Source organism: Eutrigla gurnardus, assembly GCF_963514095.1.
Source record: "Eutrigla gurnardus genome assembly, chromosome: 20".
In the NCBI taxonomy this organism is placed as follows: domain Eukaryota; kingdom Metazoa; phylum Chordata; class Actinopteri; order Perciformes; family Triglidae; genus Eutrigla; species Eutrigla gurnardus.
Genome location: NC_139931.1, coordinates 10010475 through 10035470, shown reverse-complemented (window position 1 = coordinate 10035470; position 24996 = coordinate 10010475). Strand labels below are relative to the sequence as shown.

At 40.9% G+C, this 24996-nt stretch overlaps 4 protein-coding genes and 1 pseudogene across 6 annotated transcripts; 1 reads left to right on the top strand and 4 right to left on the bottom strand.

Moving 5' to 3' along the window:
• Positions 1-1982: 1982 nt before the first annotated feature.
• LOC311031215 (inward rectifier potassium channel 2 pseudogene) lies at positions 1983-5910 on the bottom strand (annotated as a pseudogene). The gene is made up of 2 exons (XR_014599364.1): positions 5735-5910; positions 1983-3708 (listed from the first exon to the last, which is right to left on the bottom strand). The product of XR_014599364.1 is annotated as an inward rectifier potassium channel 2 pseudogene (transcript).
• A 1610-nt stretch (positions 5911-7520) lies between these two features.
• On the bottom strand, positions 7521-12586 carry LOC311031216 (inward rectifier potassium channel 16-like). Its single transcript, XM_084037386.1, has 2 exons — positions 12494-12586; positions 7521-9167 (listed from the first exon to the last, which is right to left on the bottom strand). Exon 2 carries the CDS (start codon positions 9150-9152, stop codon positions 8004-8006), a length of 1149 nt encoding a protein of 382 aa, XP_083893512.1. The 5' UTR covers positions 9153-9167; positions 12494-12586; the 3' UTR covers positions 7521-8003.
• A 2148-nt stretch (positions 12587-14734) lies between these two features.
• Positions 14735-18419, top strand: LOC311030763 (5-hydroxytryptamine receptor 3A-like). 2 transcript variants are annotated; one of them, XM_084036734.1, is made up of 9 exons: positions 14735-14850; positions 14930-15075; positions 15257-15301; positions 15388-15494; positions 15577-15746; positions 16068-16183; positions 16556-16766; positions 16862-17020; positions 17176-18419. In XM_084036734.1, exons 1-9 carry the CDS (start codon positions 14787-14789, stop codon positions 17430-17432), a joined length of 1275 nt encoding a protein of 424 aa, XP_083892860.1. In that variant the 5' UTR covers positions 14735-14786; the 3' UTR covers positions 17433-18419. The 2 variants fall into 2 exon arrangements, with proteins under 2 accessions (XP_083892860.1, XP_083892861.1); XM_084036735.1 differs by having other exon boundaries at positions 14753-14846.
• LOC311030765 (Golgi apparatus membrane protein TVP23 homolog B) lies at positions 18271-20544 on the bottom strand. Its single transcript, XM_084036737.1, has 7 exons — positions 20499-20544; positions 20249-20316; positions 20005-20149; positions 19683-19772; positions 19094-19219; positions 18879-19007; positions 18271-18788 (listed from the first exon to the last, which is right to left on the bottom strand). Exons 1-7 carry the CDS (start codon positions 20508-20510, stop codon positions 18762-18764), a joined length of 597 nt encoding a protein of 198 aa, XP_083892863.1. The 5' UTR covers positions 20511-20544; the 3' UTR covers positions 18271-18761.
• A 227-nt stretch (positions 20545-20771) lies between these two features.
• On the bottom strand, positions 20772-24039 carry LOC311031334 (proton channel OTOP2-like). Its single transcript, XM_084037588.1, has 6 exons — positions 23511-24039; positions 22924-23060; positions 22778-22836; positions 22223-22365; positions 21277-22124; positions 20772-21187 (listed from the first exon to the last, which is right to left on the bottom strand). Exons 1-6 carry the CDS (start codon positions 23944-23946, stop codon positions 21017-21019), a joined length of 1794 nt encoding a protein of 597 aa, XP_083893714.1. The 5' UTR covers positions 23947-24039; the 3' UTR covers positions 20772-21016.
• Between the last annotated feature and the right edge of the window lie 957 nt (positions 24040-24996).

The window sequence follows — 24996 nt, the reverse complement described above, 5'->3', positions numbered from 1 at the left end:
CGGGCCGCGGCTCCAAATTAGGAGGAGCAGAGCTAAAACAGTCGAGCGGGCCTCCAGATGTCACACATTTTGGGTCAAAATGCAAATCCATGGAAAAATTCCTGCACGGTAGACTGTGGATGCATCGCTTGGCTCATGTAAGCATAGCAGGGTGGCTGATAATTGGTATTAAGTTAAAAGGTCATACACGCACACTATCATCATGAAACGGATGTGGTTTACAATCAATGCATCGACTTCATTATGATTCTTTTTTTTTATTATTGAAAAAAGGACCTACACTGTTTTCAACAACTGCAATATCAGTATACAGTATAATAATTTACAAAATATATATTTATATATATATTTAAAAAAAAATCTGTACAGTCTCTGGTTTGTGCAGGAAGGTGGGAAGACTCTGGTAGAAAAATAAAGAGCTAAGACAGGAGAAGTATCAATGTGAGAACAGACAAAATGTTTTAATTGAATTATTTCCTTACCAGAGTGCTCTGGCTTCCACTGATCTAAGCATGAATGCATCACAATAACAGTTAAAAAAAACAACAACAACAACACCTTTAAAACTCAATCTCATGTAAGACTGAAGTCAAGTGTGCTACGTTGTGACATACCTGCCGATTAATGTAAATATGAAATAAATATCAAAATTAATCAGCAGATTTGATCTTAAGAAAGAAAGGGGTCCGTTCAGAAATTAACAAATGACGTCACAAGACCCGCAGTGGTGAAGTGTGAAGGTAAACTACCACGTGTCCAAATTCCGTATGTCCACCACGCCAAAAATACTGATGTCAACATAAAGCAAACTACGTCAAAAATCAACTCAACTAATTCAACATTTCCACAGCTAAATGTTGTTAGATGAGGAAAAGCTCTGGTTTTAAATCAACATCAACTAACAGATGAGTGACGGTTGTCTCTTATATACATTTGGCATTAGGTAATAAAACAGTCTCAGCTGTATTGGGGTGGTGGTGGTGGTGGTGGTGGTGGGTGGGGGGGTGTCCTCTTGTGAGGTCAAACAGCTTTTGAAAAACACACTGACAGAATCATGCTCGTCTACTATCTAGAAACAACGTTATAGGCTGCAAATTTTTCAAAATTGATACTTTGAAAGACAAATAATACATTTTGGCTCCCAGAATTCCCTCTAAACATACAATATGTAACTTAGCAGCACTTATCGTCAACATTCATAACCTCCACTCGGGTTGAGCTTCCCTTCACGTTTTTTTTTTTTGTTTTTCACGTGACATTTTATTGCACATAAGAACGCGGAGAGCTGCGAGAAGTGGCAGTATGCTGCACAGTGAAATCGCCTCTCAGTCGGCCTCTCCTTCCCGTGGCATCTGTTGCAGTGTGTGCTCAGAGTGCCTCCGCCAGACGTTTTGTTAAGGCACACGTTGCAAGAGATGCTACGCCTGGACAAGATGATGAGTTTGAGGAGCATAGTGCACTTCGGTGTGAGGCATCTCTTTCCTGCGTCACGCCGCGAGAGCAACACACTGAAGAGGACTGTATACACACTTTGCTAAGAGACCAGCTCATTAACAAACAGTAGCCTTTGTGCGGAGGGGGGTTCAAATGATTTGGGTAGCCTTTAAAACAAGATTCTTAAATTTAAAATGACTACAAATATTTAAAAAAAGAATTAGGTTGGCATCTTTTTTTACATTTAGGCCACACAAAGAAGACCTATTATACCCAGGATTAATATGCACTTGAATAAATTAGTTTCTGAACCCGATTGGCTTTACAACGACCATATTTTAAGAGGGGCAGGCTGCGCCGTGTTTAAGTGAAGGCATCTTCCCCATTTTGTCCCCCTGGCTCCATGCGACCAGTTCATTTATCACTACTTTTAATATAAACAATATAATATGTGGACTTCGCCCAATGACAGCTGGGATCGGCTCCAGCCCCCCCGCGACCCTGAATACAGGATAAGCGGTAGAAAATGGATGGATGGATGGATAATATGTGGATTCCCCATGTGCATAAGCTTCTGCATAGAGAACGTCACACTCAGATCATAGTCTCTTAAAATCTGTCATGCATTATGAAGAACAGCCATCGGGACCAAAATTCATTCACCCCTTGGTAGGTTTGAACTCTCCTCCATACCTGCAGTCATATCTCTGATTCTGCCGTCAATGGCCTTGATTCTAAAGGCAAAGAGTCCAGATTGCATTCAGAGTCTGACACCACGTCTGTGATTGTGTCCTCAGGCGCCCCGACCTCAACGTCCCTCACCTCCCTGATTTCCTCCTCGTCAAACTCCTCCTCCATCTCGACTTTCTCGAGGGCCACCTCGTTCTCGTAGCAAAAGGAGTTCCTCGAGCTGGAGGCGTCGGACTTCCTCTCGGCGAGTTCCCTGGCGCTGCAGTGGGGCGTGCTGGGCACCTCGTACGTGTTGTCGAAGCGAGAGTAGTCCACTTTGTAGTAATTCTTCTCTTCGAACAGCACCGGCTCGAAGCGGTAGCCCCAGAGGATCTCGCTGGCCACGTAGGAGCTCCGACACTGAGTCGTCATGGCCGTGGCCTCCACCATGCCCTCCAGGATCACCACGATCTCAAACTCGGACGTCTCCAGCTCCTGTTTGCTCATCTCGTAGAACGGGCTGTCCTCGTCGATCTCGTGCACGATGGTGATGGGGGACACCAGGAAGATTCTGTCGATGCCACTGTCGAAGCCTACGTCAACGTCTACTTGATCCAGAGGGATGAACTCTCCCTCGGCGGTGGTGCGGGACTTGAGCATCTGGGCCCTGACGTGGGCCTCCACCAGGTGACTCTTCCTGAGGTTCCCCACGCGCCACATCAGGCAAAGTTTACCGTCCCTCATGGCCACTGTGGCAAAATGGCTGAACACCAGGGTCTCATTCCTCTTCTTGGGCTTGGCCATCTTGGCCATGACGGCACCGATGATGAACGCGTCAATGATGCAGCCCACGATGCTTTGGAAGACGACCATGAAGACGGCGACGGGGCACTCCTCCGTCACGTAGCGATAACCGTAGCCGATGGTGGTCTGGGTCTCCACCGAGAACAGGAAGGCGGCAGTGAAGCTGTTCACGTTGGAGACGCATATCTGGGTCTCGTTCTCTAAGTCCCCGTAAGAGAGGGCCACCACCCAGAAGACGAAGCCAAAAAACAACCATGACAGCAGGAAAGAAAGGCAGAAAACGAGCAGCATCCAGCGCCAGCGGATGTCCACGCAGGTGGTGAAGATATCTGCAAGGTACCGCTGGCCTTTCTCGCTCATGTTGATAAACTGCACGTTGCAGTGGCCATCCTTCCTGACGAAGCGGCTCTGATGCTGGCGCTCCGCGTGCACCTTGTTGACGTTGCCGTTCCCGTAGCCATTGGGCACGGCGATAGTGGCCAGCTTCATGCCATCTTCCTCGGAGGACACAATGCTGTAACGGTGGCTTCGCACACTCCCCATTACTTCCGCCTGGGAGGGCTGGGCCGATTCTGCTTTGGAAAACAGTCTAAGTTTTTGGTAGAAGCGTTGGAGAAACAGTTTTGAATGATCCAGGGGACAAACTCAAGCAGAAAATGTGGGGGGGAAAACAGGACTCGATCCCGCCGGGAACAGGGGTAGAGTGGGCCCCCGTGCGTCTGCAGACCGTGCTGTAGCACCTTTGGTGAGGGCGGGTCACTCCGATCTGCCGGCTGCTTTGGACCTCATCAGTGAAATGGGCTGTGGAAATTATAGACAGTGAGAAGAAAGAAAAAAAAAAACGGTTTTAAAGTAATTGGCAGGAACCAGAGCAAAGATCAGTGCATGTGGGTGTGTGGTTACCTGCTGTATAAATAATGCAGTGTACACTCAAAGTTAGCGGCGCTAGTCTTGCGTACACCGCCAATGTGCAAACTGTGTACACAGTGCAGTCAGGAAGCACAGGGAATCCATTGTGCATGAATTATCGGTGGTTTATTGAAAATATTATTCCAGCAATTAGATCGCTGATAAAGTGGGAAAGGATGTTTACCCTGTTTAATGTTAGTATTAATTAGGCAGGTCAGTCCGTGGGGAGCTGAGTCAAATTACGGATCAAGTTCAAGTTAATCCAGTAAGCCAAAGGGACAAAATTACAAGTCACCCTTAACTACGCACAGAGAATACATGTTATAACAGGCTTTAAAAAGGTCTACAGCACGCACACTGATTATTTCATTAATGCTTTTTAATCTCAGTCATCGAGTGCAGTTTCAATAACTAATTCGCAACTACAGTTTTCACCACCACATCATGGATTTAATGAACCTCGCAGCATTTCGGAGAGGATGGGTCTCTTTCTCTGAAAGCAACAGTAACCTTGCATCATAATGTAATAGAGCAACAAGGGCAGCTAAATTAGAAAAGCTATTGACTTGGTGTGTGTGTGGCCTGAGAGGTCCATTAAAATGCAACACCACAGGCTACAAAAGGCCATGGTCAGCCAGACATTCTCTGCCAGTGCCAAAATAACTCCCCAACTCCACTTTTGAAGGGTCAATTGGGTCAAATTGAAAAGATCCATAAGGGACATTTTCAGTAAATATTCAGAATAAAATGTATTTCATTTAGTTTTGAAAACACAGCACAGATGTAAAAAAAACATTTTCTGTTGACATTTTTTTTTTATCTCAATTTGCATGTATTAAATTGTTGCGAAAGTGTCCGAAAGTCGTGTGGGATAAGATGTGCAACACGTTTTCCTAAATCCCCTGTATCGTCTTTGTTTTTCTCGGATAATGATTTCACTGGTCGACTAGAATTAGCATTCACTTAAAAGCACTTGCAACGTGATGCCTTTCCTTATTAAAGATGTACAATCATCACATGAGCATGCCAGTCATCTTTTTGTGCAAGTATTTTAATTTGATTGTGGCGCTGTAACAAGGCATCCACATGACTCCACGAAAGTCTGAGATGAGATCAAAACGTCCAACAGGAAGAGGGCATTGGTGTGATACTTGTATCTAAAGCAGTCAGTAAACAGTGCATTTTTAATACAGGAGATCCCCCAGTGCCAATGAAATCTCCCATTTTTGTGTAGACGCCCTGACACTGATCTCATTAACGGACGCTCTCTCCTCTTCACTGCAACTGGGTTCTTTGTCGCTGAGCTTTTATCTGCTCACTAACTCCCATCACTTATTACTGCAGGTTGGTAGGTGGTGACAGACCGAGGCTTCCAGAGGCTGCACAACCTGTGATTGTTTGTTTTGCATGTGTTCTCAATTAGAGCCAACAGCTGAGGCAGATGGAAACTGGTTACATAAAGCTGCTCTATTTTTTTTTATAACACTAATCAATAACTATGGACACTCATTCAGCAGACAGCTATAAGCCTTAAAACACCCATCATTTTTATTATATTAGTCAATATAATTTTGTCTCTGTACTAAAGTAATATTTGATAATTTTTACTCTGTAGGGTCAGTATTATAAAATTCAACACAGACATCAAAAGAGTTTAGTTCAAATTAAGGAGAGGGGCAATACAGATCAACCGGTCTACATCATGCAATCTTCAATGGCGGAAAAAGCATAATATAATGATAATAATGATGATAATAATAATAATAACAATCAAATTCATAATAAATTGATTATTAATAACAATGTTTGTCATGTTTTTAGCATTTTGCAGACATCAGTTATAGCAGAGTGCAGCTATATTTCTCACCCCACATCACTGTTGAAATAGAGATAAATCTTTCCCGCTTATTACACCTACCTGTTGGTCCTTGTTCTGCAAATGTGCCTTTTCCTTGTTGTATTAAGTCCCATATGCGCCAGATGTGCCCACTGCGGCACTTTTGATTCTTGCTGCTTTTTTACTATGCTCACTTAGCTTCACGTCCGGCGCTGCAAATTCGGCCATAACCCTCTCCAGCAATACTGAAGAAGATGTTTGTCGTTGCAAAGACAGACTTTAAAAACACGTGTGCCTATCCCCGCCCCCCTGTGGCAGCGGAGGCCAATGGGAAGCCGCAGCGCCTGTTTGAGGCAGAGCGGCGCAAGGTATACATCATCTGTCAGAGAGTGGAGGACGAGGCGCGTCAAAGCCCCTTATCTCAGAGGGACGGTGGAAACACGACGCTATAACAGGAAACTAGGAGCAGTCTGTGTGCAAAGCATCTCTGGAGTCTACAGAAAAAATGATGACGTGATTCATGAAATTAGCCAAACTGTTTACTACAGCTGAATTATATGACTGAGTGTTTGTTCTTTTCTGTCAAAGGATAAAGCAGATACGAGTAGTGTGGAGTAAGCCTGTTTATGAGTGTGAAGAAGTATTCACTGCTGGAGTCATAGTGAGTGAACTCTGTGAACACAAGGTGGCGCTGTAGAGCTACAAAGAGTATAAACACAAAAGTGCTGGCAGTGTGATTGACAATTAAGCCTCCCTCGCCTCGCCTATTATTCACTATTATTCGCCTACTGTATTAATGTTTAACACGTGTAGTACTCTGCTTATTTACTTTATGTTTTATTGATGTGCTGTTTCATTAAAACATATATAGTATGTTTTGAAATATGGACCGGTTCAAGTCTCACTGGTTTGTAATTATTTTTGCATTCGCCCTACTATGGAAAAATGTATTGTTTGGGAAGACGTGGAAATGTCCTCTGTTTTGAGTAGGCCTTGAACCTCTCAGGTCTTTCTGCTGTGTGCGTTGGATGGCCTGAGCTCAGTAAGGGGCGGGGACTAGAGCGAGCGAAGTGGTTGAAATACAGACACGTTAATCGCTGTTTGTAAATTCCGTATAATCTGATAATTTACTATTGTTCATCAAAATTAAGAGCCGGGAGTTTTACATCAGGGTGTAACCCGTTAAAATGGGACAGTAAACCGTGTGTCGGAGCTGTTTTCACGTCATATTACTAAACTGGCGCGACTTCTACAGCCAGGTGTCAACTGTTGCTAGCTAACGTTGCGCTCTTGCTAGCACTAGCTAGGAAGATGAAGGGAAACCTCTTTGCTGCTGAGTTTCTGGGTGAGTTGGACAATGCAAAATGTAATTTTATGTTATCGAAATGTATTTATAACTAAAAGATAGAAGTTCAGTAGTGATTGTGAATGTTCTTGTAGTGTGATTCCCACGCCGCAGGAGTTGCTCAGGACTGGCAGCTGAATGCCAGGGGAATCTGTGTTTTGCACACGGATGGAGCCTGGTTTCTTCATCGCATCGCTGAAAAGACCATTTTTAACAGTTTAATGAGTCCCAAAGAACAGTGAGTACAGACAATATTGTCCACAATTATTTCAGAGAATTTCAAAGAGCTCCTGAAAGTGTGCCAATATTGTACCACACATTTTATTTTCTTTGGGTCACAATGGCATTTTAGACATGTGAATCGCCTGGTTCTGTAACAAATAAAATGTATTATTGCATTTAATCATAAATTAGACCAGACGCCATACTTTTTTAAAAATCCATTTATTGCAATTAAATTACAACAAAGTTGTTTGTTTTGTGTTTATACCACTCTAGTAAACCAGCCAATGTTTGGCTTGCTGTTCACAGTGAATAAAGCTCAGTGAAAATCACCAAGCACCTCTGGTGGATGTTATGAATTTGGACATTACGCCATTTGATTACGATGCATATCTGGGACTTCCACAAAATATACAGAGCAGCAATAGTGGTTATTTCAGCTATGATTGATGAAACATTGTCGGTGTCTACGTGGCGGTAAGCCCCACCATCCTCTCCGACATAGCACGAGACACACGAATAAGCATAAATTATCCCATGAATAAATACAACTGATCCTGCGGTCAAACTTGTATGGCGAAAATGAACATTTAAGGTATCAGCAATGATAATCCTGTAATAAAATTGAAATTAAGTGTGAGCAACACAAGGACGGCTTTTATTTGTGGGAATGGCTTTTATTCATCTCAAGCATTAAAAACAGGTTATAAACAATGTATTTAAAGTCACATAAATATATTTACATCTTTAACACTGTCCATCAGAAGTCCACCGTATATTCACCTAGAAAAATGTTTGTTGCATTACTTCTTCAGTGATGTCAGGATCCACCTGGCTAGTGTATACGATCCTCTTGTCTGATTCTAAGAGAGGGCCGTGGGACTGACTGCCCTCTACAGAAGATCCACTCCTATCGAACTCTTCTGGGCTGAGCAGGGGCACTGGCACCCACGTGGTCACATTGAACAGAGCATAGTCCACTTTGTAGTTCCTCTTTCCCAATTTCAGCATTTCCTGAAAGCATTGGCCCCAGCGGATGTCTGCTGGTGTGTAAGAGGTTCGCGTCTGGTGGAGCATACCTGTAGAGTCACCGGTGTAGGTAAAAGACACAACCAGCTCAAAGTTGTCAACCAGCAGGTTGTCAGGGCTCAAGCTGTAGAGGGGACTGCCAGGCTCCAGCTTGTGGATAATGGTGGCTGGTGTCGCAAGGACAATGTCTCGATCCTGGATGTGCAGGTCCTGGTATGACATCACAATAGATCCTCGTGGCTGTTTCACATAGCGGACTAACATGGCCTTGGCGACACCCTCCAGGATGTGGTTACCCCTGAAGTCCCCAAGTCGCCATGACAGACAAAGAACTCCGTCTCGCAGGTTGACCACAGCGCAGCTGCTGAAGCCCACCGTCTGAGCTCTCTTACGAGCAGATGCCATTTTAGCAACAATAATTCCAATGATGATGGTGTCAAGGAGGCAGCTAAACACATCTTGAACTGTCACCACAATAATGGCCACAATGCAGTTCTCAGTCATACCCCTGAAGCCGTAGCCAATAGTCGCCTGGGTCTCCATTGAAAACATAAAGGCCCCAGTAAAGCCACGCACATTGTCCACGCATGGAGCTTTATCTCCATCGCCAATGTCCCCATTTACATATGCAGTGAGCCAATAACAGAGACCAAAAAAGAGCCAAGAGAGGATGTATGAGAGGGAGAAGACGAGAAGCATCACCCTCCAGCGGATCTCCACCAGAGTGGTGAAGATGTCCATCAGGTAAGGGCTCCATTGTCCAGGAACCTTCTGGAAAACCACAGGGAACCTGCCATCTTTCTTCATGTAGCGCAGCCGTCCGCTGTCATTTTGCTTGCCCAGTGTGTGGATTGTAGTGAAGTGGGTATCACCGATGACCTGCTCGCCCCCCTCTGTGCTCATTATGACCAGGGCTACCTTTTCGGTCTCCTGTGCAAAGGTAAACATGAGATAGGGTGTGTGTTAGGATGACACTTGTAGTGGCATGGACAGAGTGACAGCATTTTAGTCATTACGTGTGACTGAAATGTAAAAGGCACTCAAACTTGTTTATTGAGCTGAATCCTTCATGTTTGAGCAAGCAGCCGAGGTCAATCTATGCCTCGGGCTATCGGCAGCAAATGACTTGAAACTGTGATGTGTGTGTGAAATGTACCTCAAGAGCACAAGTTTCTTTCTGGTTGATTATTTACCAAAAGTTTCATTATAGTCTGGACACTGTGCAAAACAGTTATGCTAAAAGCTCTCTTTGAATATGAATGCATGCATTATCACCACATGTAATCATGCAAAGGATTATAAATACTCAAACATGGAATTCAAACTATTATCTCATTACATCTAATTGTGGGGAAAAAGCACACCATTTTTGACTAAATACCTCCAATCATTATTGACTATTGTAGGGTTGACTGCTGGTGGTTTGACAAAATATTTACAACATTAAAGTTTCGATAATTAATCATCAGTAATGTGGATATAATGACTAAGTGGGTCATTTTATTGTAATGCAAACATATGCAAAGATATTATCGAAATCTAAGACTGAATCTAGTCTCATAATATTGATGCATTAGTAACGTATTGCCCAGCCCTATTTACAGCTCAACAGCAATCAATAAGTCAAATGCTCTGATAAAAAAGGAGAAAGTGTCGCTCCAATCATTTCATATGGCCGTAATGAAATGATTGAACTGGCTGCCTGCCTGTGCACACTATGAATTCCAATACGTCATAAATGCCGACACATTTTTAGGATTTGGGAGGATCGGTCTTGGGGGAGAACTTAAGGTATGGGCTGTCAATGCTGCAGATTTGGTGACTTTCTCACTAAACTTTAGCAACTTCTCGAGCTAGTGCTGCTAACTACTTTAATTTGAAAATCTTTTTTTTTTTTTAGGTTGGCTTAGCTTTTTTAGCTTGTTTTAAATCCACCATACACTTTGTAGTTTGTCAACATTACCAACCATATTTAAGTGTTTGTAGACCTTGACATAATATGTAATCGAAAAATAATTTTGTTTTCTAAGCTTTATTGACATGAGCGTGATACACCAAATATTCTATGCACTGAGAGCATCAGGACAAAAGTCCTTCAATCTTGACCTTGTTCAGGTGTCGATCTCAGCCCAAGATGATATATACTGTATATAGAATTGATCATTACCATCTGACAGGATTAACTAAAGCTTTGGATCAGGGCTTGCTGTTTCCCTCGGGGAAGAACCTGTTTTTAGATCAGTCTGGCTTAATCTCTTTAGTTTTGAGAAGTCTGTTCCCTCCCAGATGTGACCCAGAATAATGGCAAATAGGGAACAGTCAGCAGCCTTTTGGCATTAGTCCTTATCAGACTTATTTTAAAAATAAAAAAAATATAGAGTGTATGATAAAAGTCACCCTTTGTGTCAGTATCCATAAAGATCATTGTTTTTGCCAAACAAATACAAACATGGTTGTCAGTAAGAGTGGGTAATCTGTCTGTAATACACATGTCCTAAGAAAGTATGTGTCGAATAATTAAGCTAAACCTCAACCTCTATTTTTGTCCTCATGAGGGTAAATTATTATCCTCCAACCACCTCTAACAGCTTTGACCTCCAAATGTTTCCTCAAATGTCAAACTTCAACCACAACACTTTCTTTTCAGTAACACATCAAACACACCCAAGTAAGAACGTTATCACTTTGTCATACTGTACTTCTGTAATCTGAAAGCAGCTCGAGTTGTCACTGATGAAAGGCACGCTATCATGCTCATGTTTGAGCGGACAGCACTGATCAATACGTTTTTTAAGCCTCGTCACTCCTGTCACTTTTATCTAGTTTTTATTGCTTAATTGAATCACATGAGCGCACGTAGCCGATGTTTATCTTAGAGAGTTATGACGAGTCTAAAACTCGCAGAAGTGTAATCTTTAAACAACCGTTTTCAGGTTAACCAGATAAATGTCAAACCAATAAGGTTTTATTGTGGTTTAAATGCCCTCCTGTTGGCAGTTAAATGAACACATAAGTTAACAGAAATACTTTGACTGGAAACGTCAAAGTTTGTGCATTATAAACAAAGCATTTCTTATAGGGTTGATTATAGTACTTCAGAATTGCTTTCTTTGCAGGGATCATAATGTATTATAATTCCTGTAGGTGTAATACTTCACTTTTATAATGCATTATATTGTGATAAGTTACTCAAAGTGGATATGATTAAAAAAAATGTAATCTATGGAAAAATGATATGCTCTTACAAATTCAAATTATTGCAGCTAATGTACTAAAGCATGTAGGTGTTTCCCCATATTTAACATGAATTATAGAAACACAAAAGGAAATATTTAAAAAGTAAACTCTCACACAATGTATTTCATGCTGTTCATTTAGTGACACTGCTTGATAATTGCTGTTCTATATGTTAATATATAATGTTAAATTATTGCAACTTGTGATTAATTATTTCAAACCTGACTGGTAAATTATCTTTGAGCATTATTCTGTGGAATATGGTAAATATTCAGCTGCATTTGTAATTTTCTTTTAATTTAAATCTTTAACATTATTTTTTAACTCAAATTCTTCACAAAGCCAATTTGGTTTTGTCTTTAGCATCGACACTTGAAATCTTTATACCAGAATTCTTCGTTATAACACGTTTAAAAAAAGCACATATTATATTTAAATATTTAACTTACTTGCAAAGGAGAAATTCAAGTTTGTCAGGTGTCACATAAGCCCATCAGTCCTGCCAAGCATTTAACTGTTGTGTTGCCACAGTGGAAGAAACCTCAGTCCCATTTTGCTCTGATATCACAGCAATCCATCCCACTGAACCCTATTGGACAATCTGGAAGTATTTATGACCTATGGAATATTTTAAAGGTCTCTGACAAAACATCAAATGTCCTCTAACTGTTTTCTTCTGGTTGAGGAAATGGAGATTGCATAATTTAAATAGCCTTCAACAAAAGGACAAAGGAAGAGAAATATTGATAATTTAAAGGCAGCTATGTATATTTGAGTTATTTCCCTTTGGATTTCCGTGATTCATTAGACAGAAAGTTAACCTTTGCTCTTGGCACAAGGATTTGCTTTGTCTCCGTTGTCCTCAATTTGGTTCTGATAAGACGAGAGATCACAACAGAGCCGCAAGAACACAATTAACTTTTAAACCACATTTATTGCATCCAAAGCTGTTGCGAAAGAGGTCAACACCACCAAAACATCCCTTTGTCTTTAAAATAGAACATGACCCCCTACTTACCTGTGAAACCTGCCCGATTCATCAAGTATCGGTTGTTTAAGATGATGTGTGAAGACAGAGATAACAGACATTCCTCAGCGATAACCTGGGAGGAACATTTCGTCAGTCTGTCATTTACAGGCAGCAAATACATGAAAATCAGAAAGTCCTTTACTGCATTGCATAATCATACCCATAAACTGAAACTACAGTACAATAGATAAATAAACGCTTCAGAATGTACTTGAAAATGTTTGTCGTGATTCATTAGAACTCTCCTCGTCGTTAAAATCCTACTTCTAGCCCAAATTACAGTTCCAAATTAATTTCTCGTTAGAAACTAGTTTTCCAATCAAAATAATATTTAGCGCAACGGCTGTCTTGGCTCTGTTGTGATTGAAAGCTCAGAGGGTGGAACCAAAGTATAAAGAAGATCAATGATTGGCTGAAATTTACGCCTTGGCCTCGGGACTTTCAGGCTCGTACTGATTCGGCTCAACAGTAAATGAATGATTTTCAACTTTTCCCACTTCATCTTCCTCATATTCATACTGGGACATGTTGTGAAGTTGTTCTCTGTCCAGTAAATTCTTCTCTACATTGAATTGCGGATCGTAAACCAATGTTGAGCGGTATCTCATACAAGCCTGTTTATCTCACTGCTTCCTGGTTACAAAGTCCAATCAGAGCCAGCCAGAGACTTTCGGCCAAGGGAACATGTGATGCTTGAACCGAGTGTGTGCGTGTTATTGAGGGTGGCGTACGTCAAAATGAGATTCTTTTGAACTTCATGTTACCGGCTAGCTCCACCCGTGCCACTATACGTAGACTAGAAGCAGCTTTGGAATAAGATGTAATTTGATATCAATGCACACATTTTAATGACTTTTATTAGAGCAATACAGTAATTTTTGATCAAATAAACAACACTGTGATTTCCACATTGTTTAATTACGTGAACCCAGCGACTTAACAGGCTTGTAGTGTTTTTACACACCGTTTCAACATTAATGGCAGTGAACGGTGTTTAAAACCGGTAGGCTGAGTTCTACTAAAGTAAACACTGTTGCACACAAAATGTGTTGAAGACAGAGGGAATCTCTGCTAATGGAGAGAAGTAAGAATTAGACTGGTATGGTCCTTTTTATGAGTGTATATATAGCATATCATGTTGTAGAGTGTATGAAAGGTTTAAAATAAGCTTTTAACCCTCTGGAAATAGTTTTGGTTGATTATTGCCTACTTTGAATTTTAAATTAACACCTTTTAAAGTGCCCTTACACCACGTGGATGGTATCATTTTTTTAACATGGACAGTTAACAGAAACAGAAATCTAAAATACTCTTATCACTCCAAATAGGTTGTAAAAAGGGAATACAATAGAAACATAAATAACTCAAACTATATAAAAGAAAATGTTGAAAGGTCATGCTTGTAAATCACTTAAAAGATGAATACATGCACTGGTCTATATACATAAAAAAAACATTTCAGTTGGTTTCCTTAGCTTGTCATGACGTCATATTTAACACATTTTTAAATAAAACATAATCACTGTATTCACCAATGAACTATGAAAAGAATCATCTTTAACCACTATGAAATTCTAACTCTTCTAATGTAAGAATAACACTTAAGGCAGTGACAGTGAATTATGGAAACATTTTTATATTATTGCAGATGACACCCCCATCATATAAAGAAAAACTGTTGTGGCAGTGTGATCGAATCTAAATTAAGATTCTAATCCTCATGATATAACTTAATGAACGTATGAGCCGTATTGTCAAAATTTGTTTTAACAATGACAAAACCACAATTCATCAATCAGCTGTCAAAACAAAGTGCATGTATAATGGCCATTCCGTGAGACGCATCCCTCGTCCACATTGTCCTTTGTCTCCCAACAGCACATCCATGACCGGGAGACATTCAGGTTAACTCATCTCTGTTAATCCCAGCGTCCCATCACAATAGAATAAAGAATAGCACTGTGAGCATTAACGACACATAGCAGCTGGAGCTACGTGTGCCTGCCGGCGGGTAAACAGACAGTGAGAGAGTAATTACACTCGTGTTCTGACTGTTTGCACAATATCACAGAGGGATGTAATGAATACACAAGGTATTCTCACACTGTGGGTCACATTGTCTTGCGGTGTGCCTATGTAGTGTTGTGAATATGTGCATGAACTTCACAGACAGGCCTATTTAAGTGCCATGTGAGGCAGAAACCTAAAGGGATTGCATACAGCCATCATTCAGCCTGCAGTAATTAGTCATAATCGCCGTATAGCCAGAAATGTTGAGATTTATTCCCCACAGTCTGTGGAAGGCGGTCTTCCTGCTGACTTTACTAACAGTAGGTAAGTGTAACATATATCTCACAAAATGATGTTTAGAGAGATGGTTGACTCTTTGGTTCACTTTTAGTTGTAATTCCAGGATGTGGACATGCTGACTCCAGCTGCAAAAGTCGCCGATGTCTGGCTGAAATGTTGATCAATAAGGAATATTTATCACAGCCGCAAAATGAAAACTGCACCCAGAAGATTTACGTGCCATTCATTGAGTACCAGACTCTGTCGGTTGTAAGTATTGATAGTGGAGCTAACTGAGAATTCCTGTCCAGTAATAAGAATTTTATTTTGATCAGGTTATAAATACAGTTAAAATATTTATCCGAGCAATATTTTGATATTTATTTATTTACCACTAGAAATTCTGTATTTTTCACACGTTGCCCAATAACATTATCTTTATTTTTAACAGGACACAAAGAAACTCCGCCTAATAAGTCGTCTACAAGCCTCACTAGTAAGCTTCAAGACACTTACTGACAAGTGGACAAAAAGAAACCAAGAGTATGTTGCTATCACATTCATTTTGATTTGAAACCACAGGTATGGGAAGATCCGGAATTAGGATGGGACACGGAAGTTTACCCTTATGATAAAGTGGTCCTACCAGTAAGTAAGGTCTGGACCCCAGAGCTCCATGTTACCAATGGGTGAGTTGCATAACGTAATCCAACCGCAAATTCAATTTATTGAGTTTTTCCCGTTCACCTCACACGTCTCTCACTTGTGCAGAATATTAACAACTATGAAGCACCGCTCCCGTGACCTGCTGGTAAGCAACAATGGCACAGTGGAGCACTCCGTGACTATAAATGCAGAGGTGAACTGTCAAGTCAACCTGTTCAACTATCCCTTCGCCAGTGATGAATGCCCTGTTGCGATCCAAACCTGGTCAAAACAAGGTGAGCGCAGCAATTCACCAATACAAATATGATGTATGATGTTATTGGAGTTTTTGAGTAGACTGAATTAATAATTTTACATATCTGTTAATTCTGAAGAAGATTTAATTTTATTCTGGTAATGAATGGCTGTGGTGTTTTTTGTTATATTATGCTTACATATTAACTGTTGGGACATAATACTGTTTTGTGGGGAGTTAAATGAGGCTTCATTCATCACCACGCCATAATCACTGACCAAACTGTAGAAGGCATTGTGGGTAGGCACCAAACTTTTGAAGTATGTGTATTTTTTTTTAAATAAGCCTTCATGTCATGCAGGGTGTGGTACAGATCTGGTATTTGATAAAATAAAGATGGTTGACGGTACCAATGGAGATTGGAAAACTTACCATGTGGCCCTCCAGCAAAAGAGAGATGACCGTAATTACATCATGGTAAATAATGAATGTGTGGAAAAGTCATTTAGATAATATATATAGGTAATGATTTGCAAAATTCCTGCAGCAGGTTATTTAGATATTAATAATCATCAACTGTTCAGCTGTGAGGATTTGTTGCTTTTCTTTGTCATATTATTATTATATTATTATTATTATTATTATTATTATTATACAGTTGGCAGGACAAATCACGCAATATGAATGTCATGTTGGACTGTGAGAACTTAATAATGGACATTTTACCACAATTTTCTGACATTTTATAGAATATATATTCCCAAACCATATTCAGTCCAGGAGTTATATAGAATAATGAAAGCAAGTTTTTATATTGCCCTATGAAATTCTATCTGCCGTTCTCCTCAGGTGGCATTGAGAGTCAAATATATCAGCCCCTTCATAACATTACTGCTGCCCAGTTTTCTGATCGTCCTGGCTGATGTGGTCAGCTTCGCTCTGCCACTGGGCGGTGGCGAGCGCAACTGTTTCAAGGTCACTCTGGTGCTCAGCTTCACCATGTTCCTCATCATCCTCAACGAACAGCTCCCTGGAGACGGCTACTGCAGCCCCATCATCCGTCAGTCAGCTCGCACATAGACGAACACACTTGTAAAGCGAACGCATTGAGCAGCATCACAGTTTGAGTCACTAACCGTCTTATCCGTGTCACAGGAACCCACTTCTGTGTTTGTCTGGTCTTCTTGGTGCTAAGCATGCTGGTGTCCATGCTGCTGACACGGTTGGCCAAAGATGGTAACCTCATGTTGTGCTGCTGCTCCGACAAGTCAGTCTCCCAAAACGCAGGAAACCAGGACGAAAACGAGGATGAGGGTGAGGAAGAATTGACTGTTAGACAAAGACTGCATGTGTTGAGTCTGCTCTGCAATGCTTGTTGATATTAAGTTGGAAGTTTATTCTCATAAAGTCTTGATTTTTGATGGAAAAAACCCAAACACTGACCCCTGATTGGGCTTTAATCCCCGCAGAAGTCAAAGCTGACATTAGTGTGGTTCAGCTGAATAACTCAGAGGAGAGCAGCGGAATGCTCCAAAAGGTGGTCAACTTCCTGGAAGCTCTCAAAGCAAAGAAACTGGAAAGCAAGAGACATCAGATGTTTGCCAACAGAGTGGACAAGACCTTTTTCTGGATCTATTTTGGTGGTGGCATTGTGTACTTTGTCGCGATGGCTTATGTGATGGTAAACTATGAATGTGCTGTTAACCATTTTGATTTCTGGTACTAATAGAATGTCATCACTATTAAAACAGCCAAACTGAACTGTTCAAATTTCAACATACAAATGCAAAAGATTCAAAGAGGAATGCAGCACACGTTTGTTACATGTATTTAGACTCATATTCTCTATATGTTGAAATCTATGACGCTCGCGTGTACTAGTAGTTTATCCCCTGATGTCTAACAAATGTTGGCTTAAAAAAATAAATTTATTTCCTCTTTCACTAGAGATATCATTTGAGTAACATGATTTATGAAATAAGTGACCCATGGCTCAGCTTTGAATTAATAATTTGTTTTTTGGGTCACAGTTCAAGTTAAGATAAATGCCCCTTATGCCTCATGTTGTACCTCATTAAATGTGTGTTTTTTTTTATATAGTAAGTTTTGCTTCCTCAGTAAGTCAAAGTATACACTTTATTAAAACTCTTTATACATGAGCCCTCAAACGCGTAGACCCTACTCATCACTGGTGTTCTATTGTTGCCACCTAGTGGTTGAATCAGTGTCTTACAGACAGGGAACCAACTGCTTTAGTTTTGCTTTGACCTGATGACTTTTTAATCAGCAGGAATTAAGTTGAATCATTCACAACTCTGTTTTTGTCCACCATTGAAACAAAGCTGCTATAGAGCAATTAATGAGACAGTGTCCATTTTGTGAGATTGACATTTCCAGGCACAAATTATAGTGTATTGTATTTTTTAATTTTTTTGTAAGACAAAAATGTCCTTTGTAAAATACCAGTTTTTTAGCAGGAGCCATTTCCAAAATTCTCCACACCCTAAAGTTAGTTATGAGATTATATTTTTAGAAAAAAAATGTTTAATTAAAAAATAAAGCAGCAGTATGACTTTAAGGTACACAATCCAGGTATACATAGTAGACACAATGAGGTAACTAATGAACTTCTATTATCCCTCAAAGCCCTTTTCACAACAGTACACTATACATTCAGAGACTTAGAACTAGAACTTCTACTTTAAAATAAGTCTACGCCTATTGGGGACTGTGCCAGTTTTGTTGTAAACTTCCAGTAAGGGTTTACATTTCACATTCACGGTGACGTTACATCAGTAAAAGGTATAACTCCCTGTGCTCTGAACTGATACCAAAACTACAGTATGCGATTAATTCTTACAAGCAACTATTGTGCTTTATTTGCATAATTAGATAGTTTGGAAATTATTCCCGACTTCATCAGCCAACAAACTAAGATCAAACATGTTATCAAAAACTTTGAAATGACAGAAACCCATACCCACACCTTTAGGAAAGACTTAACAGGAATCAAGTAATGTTCATCACACTGCACATGAGTCGTCACTCGTCAACTTCAAGGTTCCTCCGTTTTCTTCATTGCCTTTAGTGGAAAAAATTAATAATGGAAAAGTTAAAGCATCATCAAATTAAAACAAAAATGTAAGGAAGGAAGTGATTCCTCTTCGCATACCTGTTTCAAAATCTGGACACCGAGGTAGTTCTTTGCCATGTTTCTCAGGTTGGACTTTCCACCCAACTTGCATCTGACATAGCCGTACAGGTTGGCCCATTGTAAAAGCAAGCCCATGACTACGACAGCCTGAGGGGCAAAGCGATGACACATGAAACTGACAACTTGCATCCCATTAGATGGCAATTCATTTGATGTTAACTTAAAAAACGTACCAGCCATTTAATCTTGAAAGAGAAGATGGTGCTGAACACAAAAAAGATCCAGAAGATGGGGCACACGATGAGTCCGAGCCAGAAGATCTGTGCCTCGGCTGTGGACATCGCGGTCAGACTGGGTGTCTGTTAAGCAAAGCACATGACAGTGCAATATTTTGTTTCATGCTATTCAATCTTCAATTGTCCAATAAGGTCATGCGGCTACATTACATTGTAAAAAGGCGTTGCATATGTTACACTGTCATTTAAAAAAATCGCTGCAAGGCGTAGTTAGTCTGTGAAATGATAGATGCACGCACAGGAATGCAGCCACCTCTGTGTCTTACTTTGAACATTCTTGTATCTGAGACGATTACTTTCCAGAGAGACACAGTTTGTTGCCAAGGTCACATTCAATGAAGCTTATTTTTAAAAAAATGAAACACGATGAGGCTGTGTAGCTTACAAAGAATGTTGTTTTTCTCAAATGTGTTTCTTTACTCTTCCACGTGACGAGCCTTTGTCTCTTGAGCCGGACGGACAACTGTGCAAATGGCAAATACCTCGCTACGCCTGATAGGATTGTATCTGTTGAAGTTTTGCTTACCTCCCTCGATTCAAAGACCCAATGGCTCTTTCCATCTTTATCCACTTGATTCCACCACCGAAGGCCCACCAACAATCTGCCAGACACATTCTGAGGGAGGGAGGGAGGGGGTAGTTAAACAGCCTTTGAGTTAAAATGGCGAGAAAATGGACCTGCAACTATTTGAATAACAATCAATATATATATATATATATATATATATATATATTATTATTTTTTTAATTAAATGATTCATATGTTGCAGATTTATTGACTATGTGTGCAAAAAAACATGACGTGGGATCATGTATTTCCATTAGGCAGTGATCCACCTGAGGCCCACCTTGACCGTCCAGAAGTCACATGACAGCAGCAGGATGATGGTGACCATGCAGGCGACGAAACGGCTGCTGAAGACGTCACACAGTAAGTAGACCAAGATGGCACTTGTTCGGAAGAAGAGGTGGAAGAAGGAGACCAACGGATGTCTGAAACGCAGGTTTTTTTTATTGTTTCTAGTGAAAACAACAGCTTTTGGTCAGAGCAGCCTGGTTAACTTAGGACAGAAGTAGACTAGCATGTCTTACTTAATGTTAGGCTTCCTAACTGGCATGTTACCGTCATCTTCACCAAAAAGAGGAGCGTCTTGGGAGTCCTGGAAAAGTTAAAAACACAGGCAGGTTAGCGCTTAGCTTACCTGCAAGAGATACGTTTCCACGGTTTTAGTCAAAATATATAATAAATAAAGTCTGCAATATCGCTCCGGACGAGCTACAATACATCCAGAAACAAATACTGTTTTTATTTAATAACAAAAATCTAATGAGAATCGACAACCTGTGTCCGCATATTGACGCCGGGGTGTATTTCCTGGTGACGTGGTTGTAAACAAAACCGTGTGGTAAGGACCCAAAGGAAGGGTGGCGTCAAATGTGCCTGACTGCTTTCATTTCAAACTCGTACACTCTTCCAAAAACTTTAAATCAACTTTGATTTTTAAAAAAAAGTACTAGAATGTCCGCAAGGTTTAAATAGTAGTATATCCACAATAAGGTAAAACATCTATTGATGACACAACCACTCCCTTTATCAACTTACTGAGTTGCTTTCCTTTATTTTGTGTGCACAGAGGTCAAAGCATGCAGCAAGTCATACAACATAAGCTTCATAATTCATTATTTCTTTTACTTTTACAAATAGCATTTTTAATACATTTACACTGTCACATATACAGGCTGTAACATAATGAGATACATTGTAACAAAGTGGTGGCGTTTGTCAGTCAACATTTACTTAATAAAACAGCTTAATATCATCAAAATACTTGAAAGTTCGCATCTTTTGCTCCTGCAGCGTTATGAGGTTACAAAAACCTCGAACAGACTAGCTACTGAATGCATGCGGTAAAAGATGCCAAAGGGCAATCCAACATTTACAATCGCCGCCCACATGGTGAAACTGTAGAATTTGATTTCAGTGTCATGGTCAAATTGGGGACGAGCGCCGAACGACGGCATGATCCACAGCTGTCAAAGAAAGACAAGAGAACAGGATCAGCATTTGGTGAATTTTTCAAAACCATCACTTTGAGAGCATGAGGGAGTACGTTACTCACAATGACGTTGCCCAGCAGCAGAAACACACAGACCTCCTTCAACACCCGTCGCTTCCACAGCAGCTTTGGCCTGTGCTCATCCGTGTGGCTGAACGGGTTGTGTACCGTGAACACCGAGCTGGACTTTGGCTCCTTCTCCGATCCTTCATAGATGCTCAGCTCCTTGTTCGGCTGCAGCACATACGGGTTTGCAACCACGGTGACCGGCGGGTGCTCCTCGTGGTAGGGTTCCCGATGTAGACCCTCGATGATGAAATAGTTCTGCAGGCCGAGCTGGATCACCATCAGGATGCCCCATGTCAGGTTGAGTCTATTCAGGTGGCCTTTGGATCCGGTTGCAATCATGGCTACGATGGAGAAATAGCTGATGATGAACTGCCCCAGTGAGGCTCCCACCAGCAGGCCCACGTCCAGGCTGCGCGTGGGGTTTTTGTCTGACACGTGCTCGCGGTGGTCCACCCTGTAGACGGCACAGCCGATCACAGTGGAGATGGACATCAGGGTCACGATCACTATATTCATGACGAAGTGCATCATCAGGGCTCTCTCTCTGCGGTCGGCATCAGTGTTATTGTTAGCAATGTCCATCTCATATGCGATGAAGGTGGCCAGGCCCACCACCACTAAGAGAACTCCCGCCACGGGACCAAGAAATATACCCCTCAGACTGAATTTGACTTTGTGGTGACTGTGCTCTTCTGCTACTCGTCCCACATTTTTCCACAAGACGTACGCCATGGCAGAGGCAAAGAGACTGTACTCAATGTTGAAGGGGTACAAATAGTAGTAGGCCACCTGGAACAGCAAGCATGAACTGTGGCTGCACTGGCATTGGTCTGCATAACGCGCTGTAAGACATGACAAGGCACAGGTAGACGGAAGGGTTATGTCATGGTCTTTTACTCACTGCTTTATCTGCTTTGATTGGTTTATCTGATATAATTACCTCTCATGTAACTTTTTCCTCCATAGCGTTGAGTGTTGTTGGTGGTCAGAACCGGGGGCATTGATGTTTGGTGATTTGATTCCTCCATGACCAGAGTCATCCACACAACTAGATTTGTGGAGAGGGTGAGCATCAGCCCACAGCTAAATAATAAAAGAAAAATATAATAATATATTAAATATAGTGGGAACATTTGATGGGTTTCTTACTCCTATATTAGAGTAAACTGGCTAACCGATATTGGGCTCTGGGAAATTGTAATAAGCATTTTACACTATTTTCTGACATTTCATTAGCCAAAAGATTGACTACCCAATCAAAATAATCTGCAGTTTAATCGTTAATGAAAATAATTGTTGGTTGCAGCACTGTAATATTAATTAATAATTACAAATATGCAAGGTCTGTGAAATAAGAGAAATACCATCAGTTCTGTGGCAGTAACTAAATACTCCCCAAGGATATATTTTTTAAGTATGAAATAGATACATTCATGGATAGCATATTTACAAGGACAGTGAAGGGGGAAAAAAAGGAAATCCATAAATCACTTACCGTGTAATGTTCGTATGTAGCTGCACACAGTCCTTGGAGTGGACCCAGAAAAAGTATGACTGCAAATTGGATTTGGATTGTATTAATATTTTGCAATGATAAGGACTCAAGTAAATGTCTTAATTTGTTTGTTATAGTAATTTTACCTGCAGAATTATGAAGAGAAGTTGTATCACAGGGAATACAACTTTGATAGCAGATCCGCAGTGGAGGAACCCCACGTAGCTGGCTATCTTGAAAATGTCCATGATAATGCTAAGCACCCCGAATAGCACAAGTCCTCCTGAAGGAAGAATACAAGAATACAGATTATATGAAAAAATGATCTGCAAACAAAAACACTTAAAGGCAGAGTAGGTCATTTGCGAAAAAATAGAGATTTTGTCTTTGAACGCACCGCAGAACCCAAAAAATCCCACCCTCTTTGTTCAGTAGTGTTCACAGCCGCTGCCCCAAAATGCCAGAGAGCGTGCAATCAGGAAGTAAACATTGACAGACAGGCAGGCCGCCTGATTATATTCTCCAGACAGACTTTTGATTGATGATTAGACAGGGTTTGTACAGTCCTGCCACGGCCACAGAATAGATTTTTAAAATGTTTTTATGTCAGAGCATTTAACTTATTAATTGCTATCTGTATGTTACAGGGATTTCAAGTAATATAAAAAAAAAAATTCTGAATAGAATCACCTACTCAACCTTTAACTTTTAAGCAAATCCAACCATAACTTACCCCTTAGCCATATAGGCCCAGCATGGTCATCCTTGTAAACGACAGCATCTTCTTTCCTGGCCGTGTAGATGACATAATAAATTATCCAGATGGAGGTGAGGAGGACGAGGATGATGAGGAACACCCGCAGTTCGACGACGCTGATCTGGACATTGCTGAAGGCCGAGCCGCTGATGATGGCAGTGCCCAGCATCATAATGTTTAGACCAATGATCCAAGAGAGCATCCATCCCCAGTTGTGACCCTGCTTCCTCGCGACCTCAGTGGATGGGATGTTCAGCTCCGGCTCACATGCGCTGCCCGCTTGACTCGGTGCGTTGATGTTGTTGGACAGGTGAGCCTCCTCCATCGCCTTGTCTTTGGCCGTCATTCTGCATGGTTCACAGGGATAGCCATCGGTCAAACATTTGCATTCAATGCAAGGCTTCAAACACATCTTTCTCCCGCTAAGGTCTCTGCTCAACTAAGCTGTTTGCTGCACCTGGCTCCCTCTGAAACATTACTGGTTTAACAACTACACCCACTCTTCAGCTTCCTTTTAAAGACAGAACCGCCCCAAGCGAAACCATTTACCGCACTGAAATTAGCATCAGTCATCTTGGGGGTGCTGCACGAAGGAGTAGTTTCCAATCAACAAATTGATTTTAATGTCCTCCTCTTGCGCAACACTATTTGGGCAAGAAATTCATGTTATAGGCATTGATTGCGAATCCACGTTTACATGGATTCACTGTGCTTTTTCCTTGAGGATAGTCATCCACACTATTTCTCTCCAAGTCTGATCAAATCTGGAAAAAACATCAATACAGGTGAAATATAATTTTGTATGTGTAACAGGAGCTCTTGTTGCCAAAATCAAGCTCGAATGACAATCCGACAAAGCAGCGTATCTCAGAATGAAGAAATGGTTTCATGATACCTGTAAGCCTACCTGATGCAGTGTGATCCTGAGAAGCAGTCTGAGCTGGCTCGCCTTTTATACGCCTGTAGAAAGACCGTGGTTTACTGTGCAGTCATAAATGTCAATAAATCTGTTATGAACAATACCATATTATCACCAAACACTGCATGTTTTGCACAAAATATTAAAGTAAAGTTCAAAAGATGTTTCCAGGAAAAACCTTTACTCACGAATTGCAAAATACAAGAAACCGGTTTTTTTCCGATAAACAGCAATTTGGTGTAACGCATTTGAAATTTCAGTCTTTTGTTGTAGGAATCTTCACACCCTGCAAAAAAGCAAAGCTGAAGCGAGAAGGCAAAATTGCATTTAAGCCATTTTTTTTTTTAATGATTTTTTTCAGATTCATGAAAAACTTCAGAGGCTTAATGAGTTGTCTTGTTCAACTTGATGCAGGCTGACCACCTGCAGCTATCTGCACATTCTAAACATGTTCTTAATCCTTTGTTCAGTTATTCATGGCCCAAGGAAGAAATGTCCTTTTCTCATTGTCTCTGCAAAACGCCTGAGGTGAACTGCATGAAA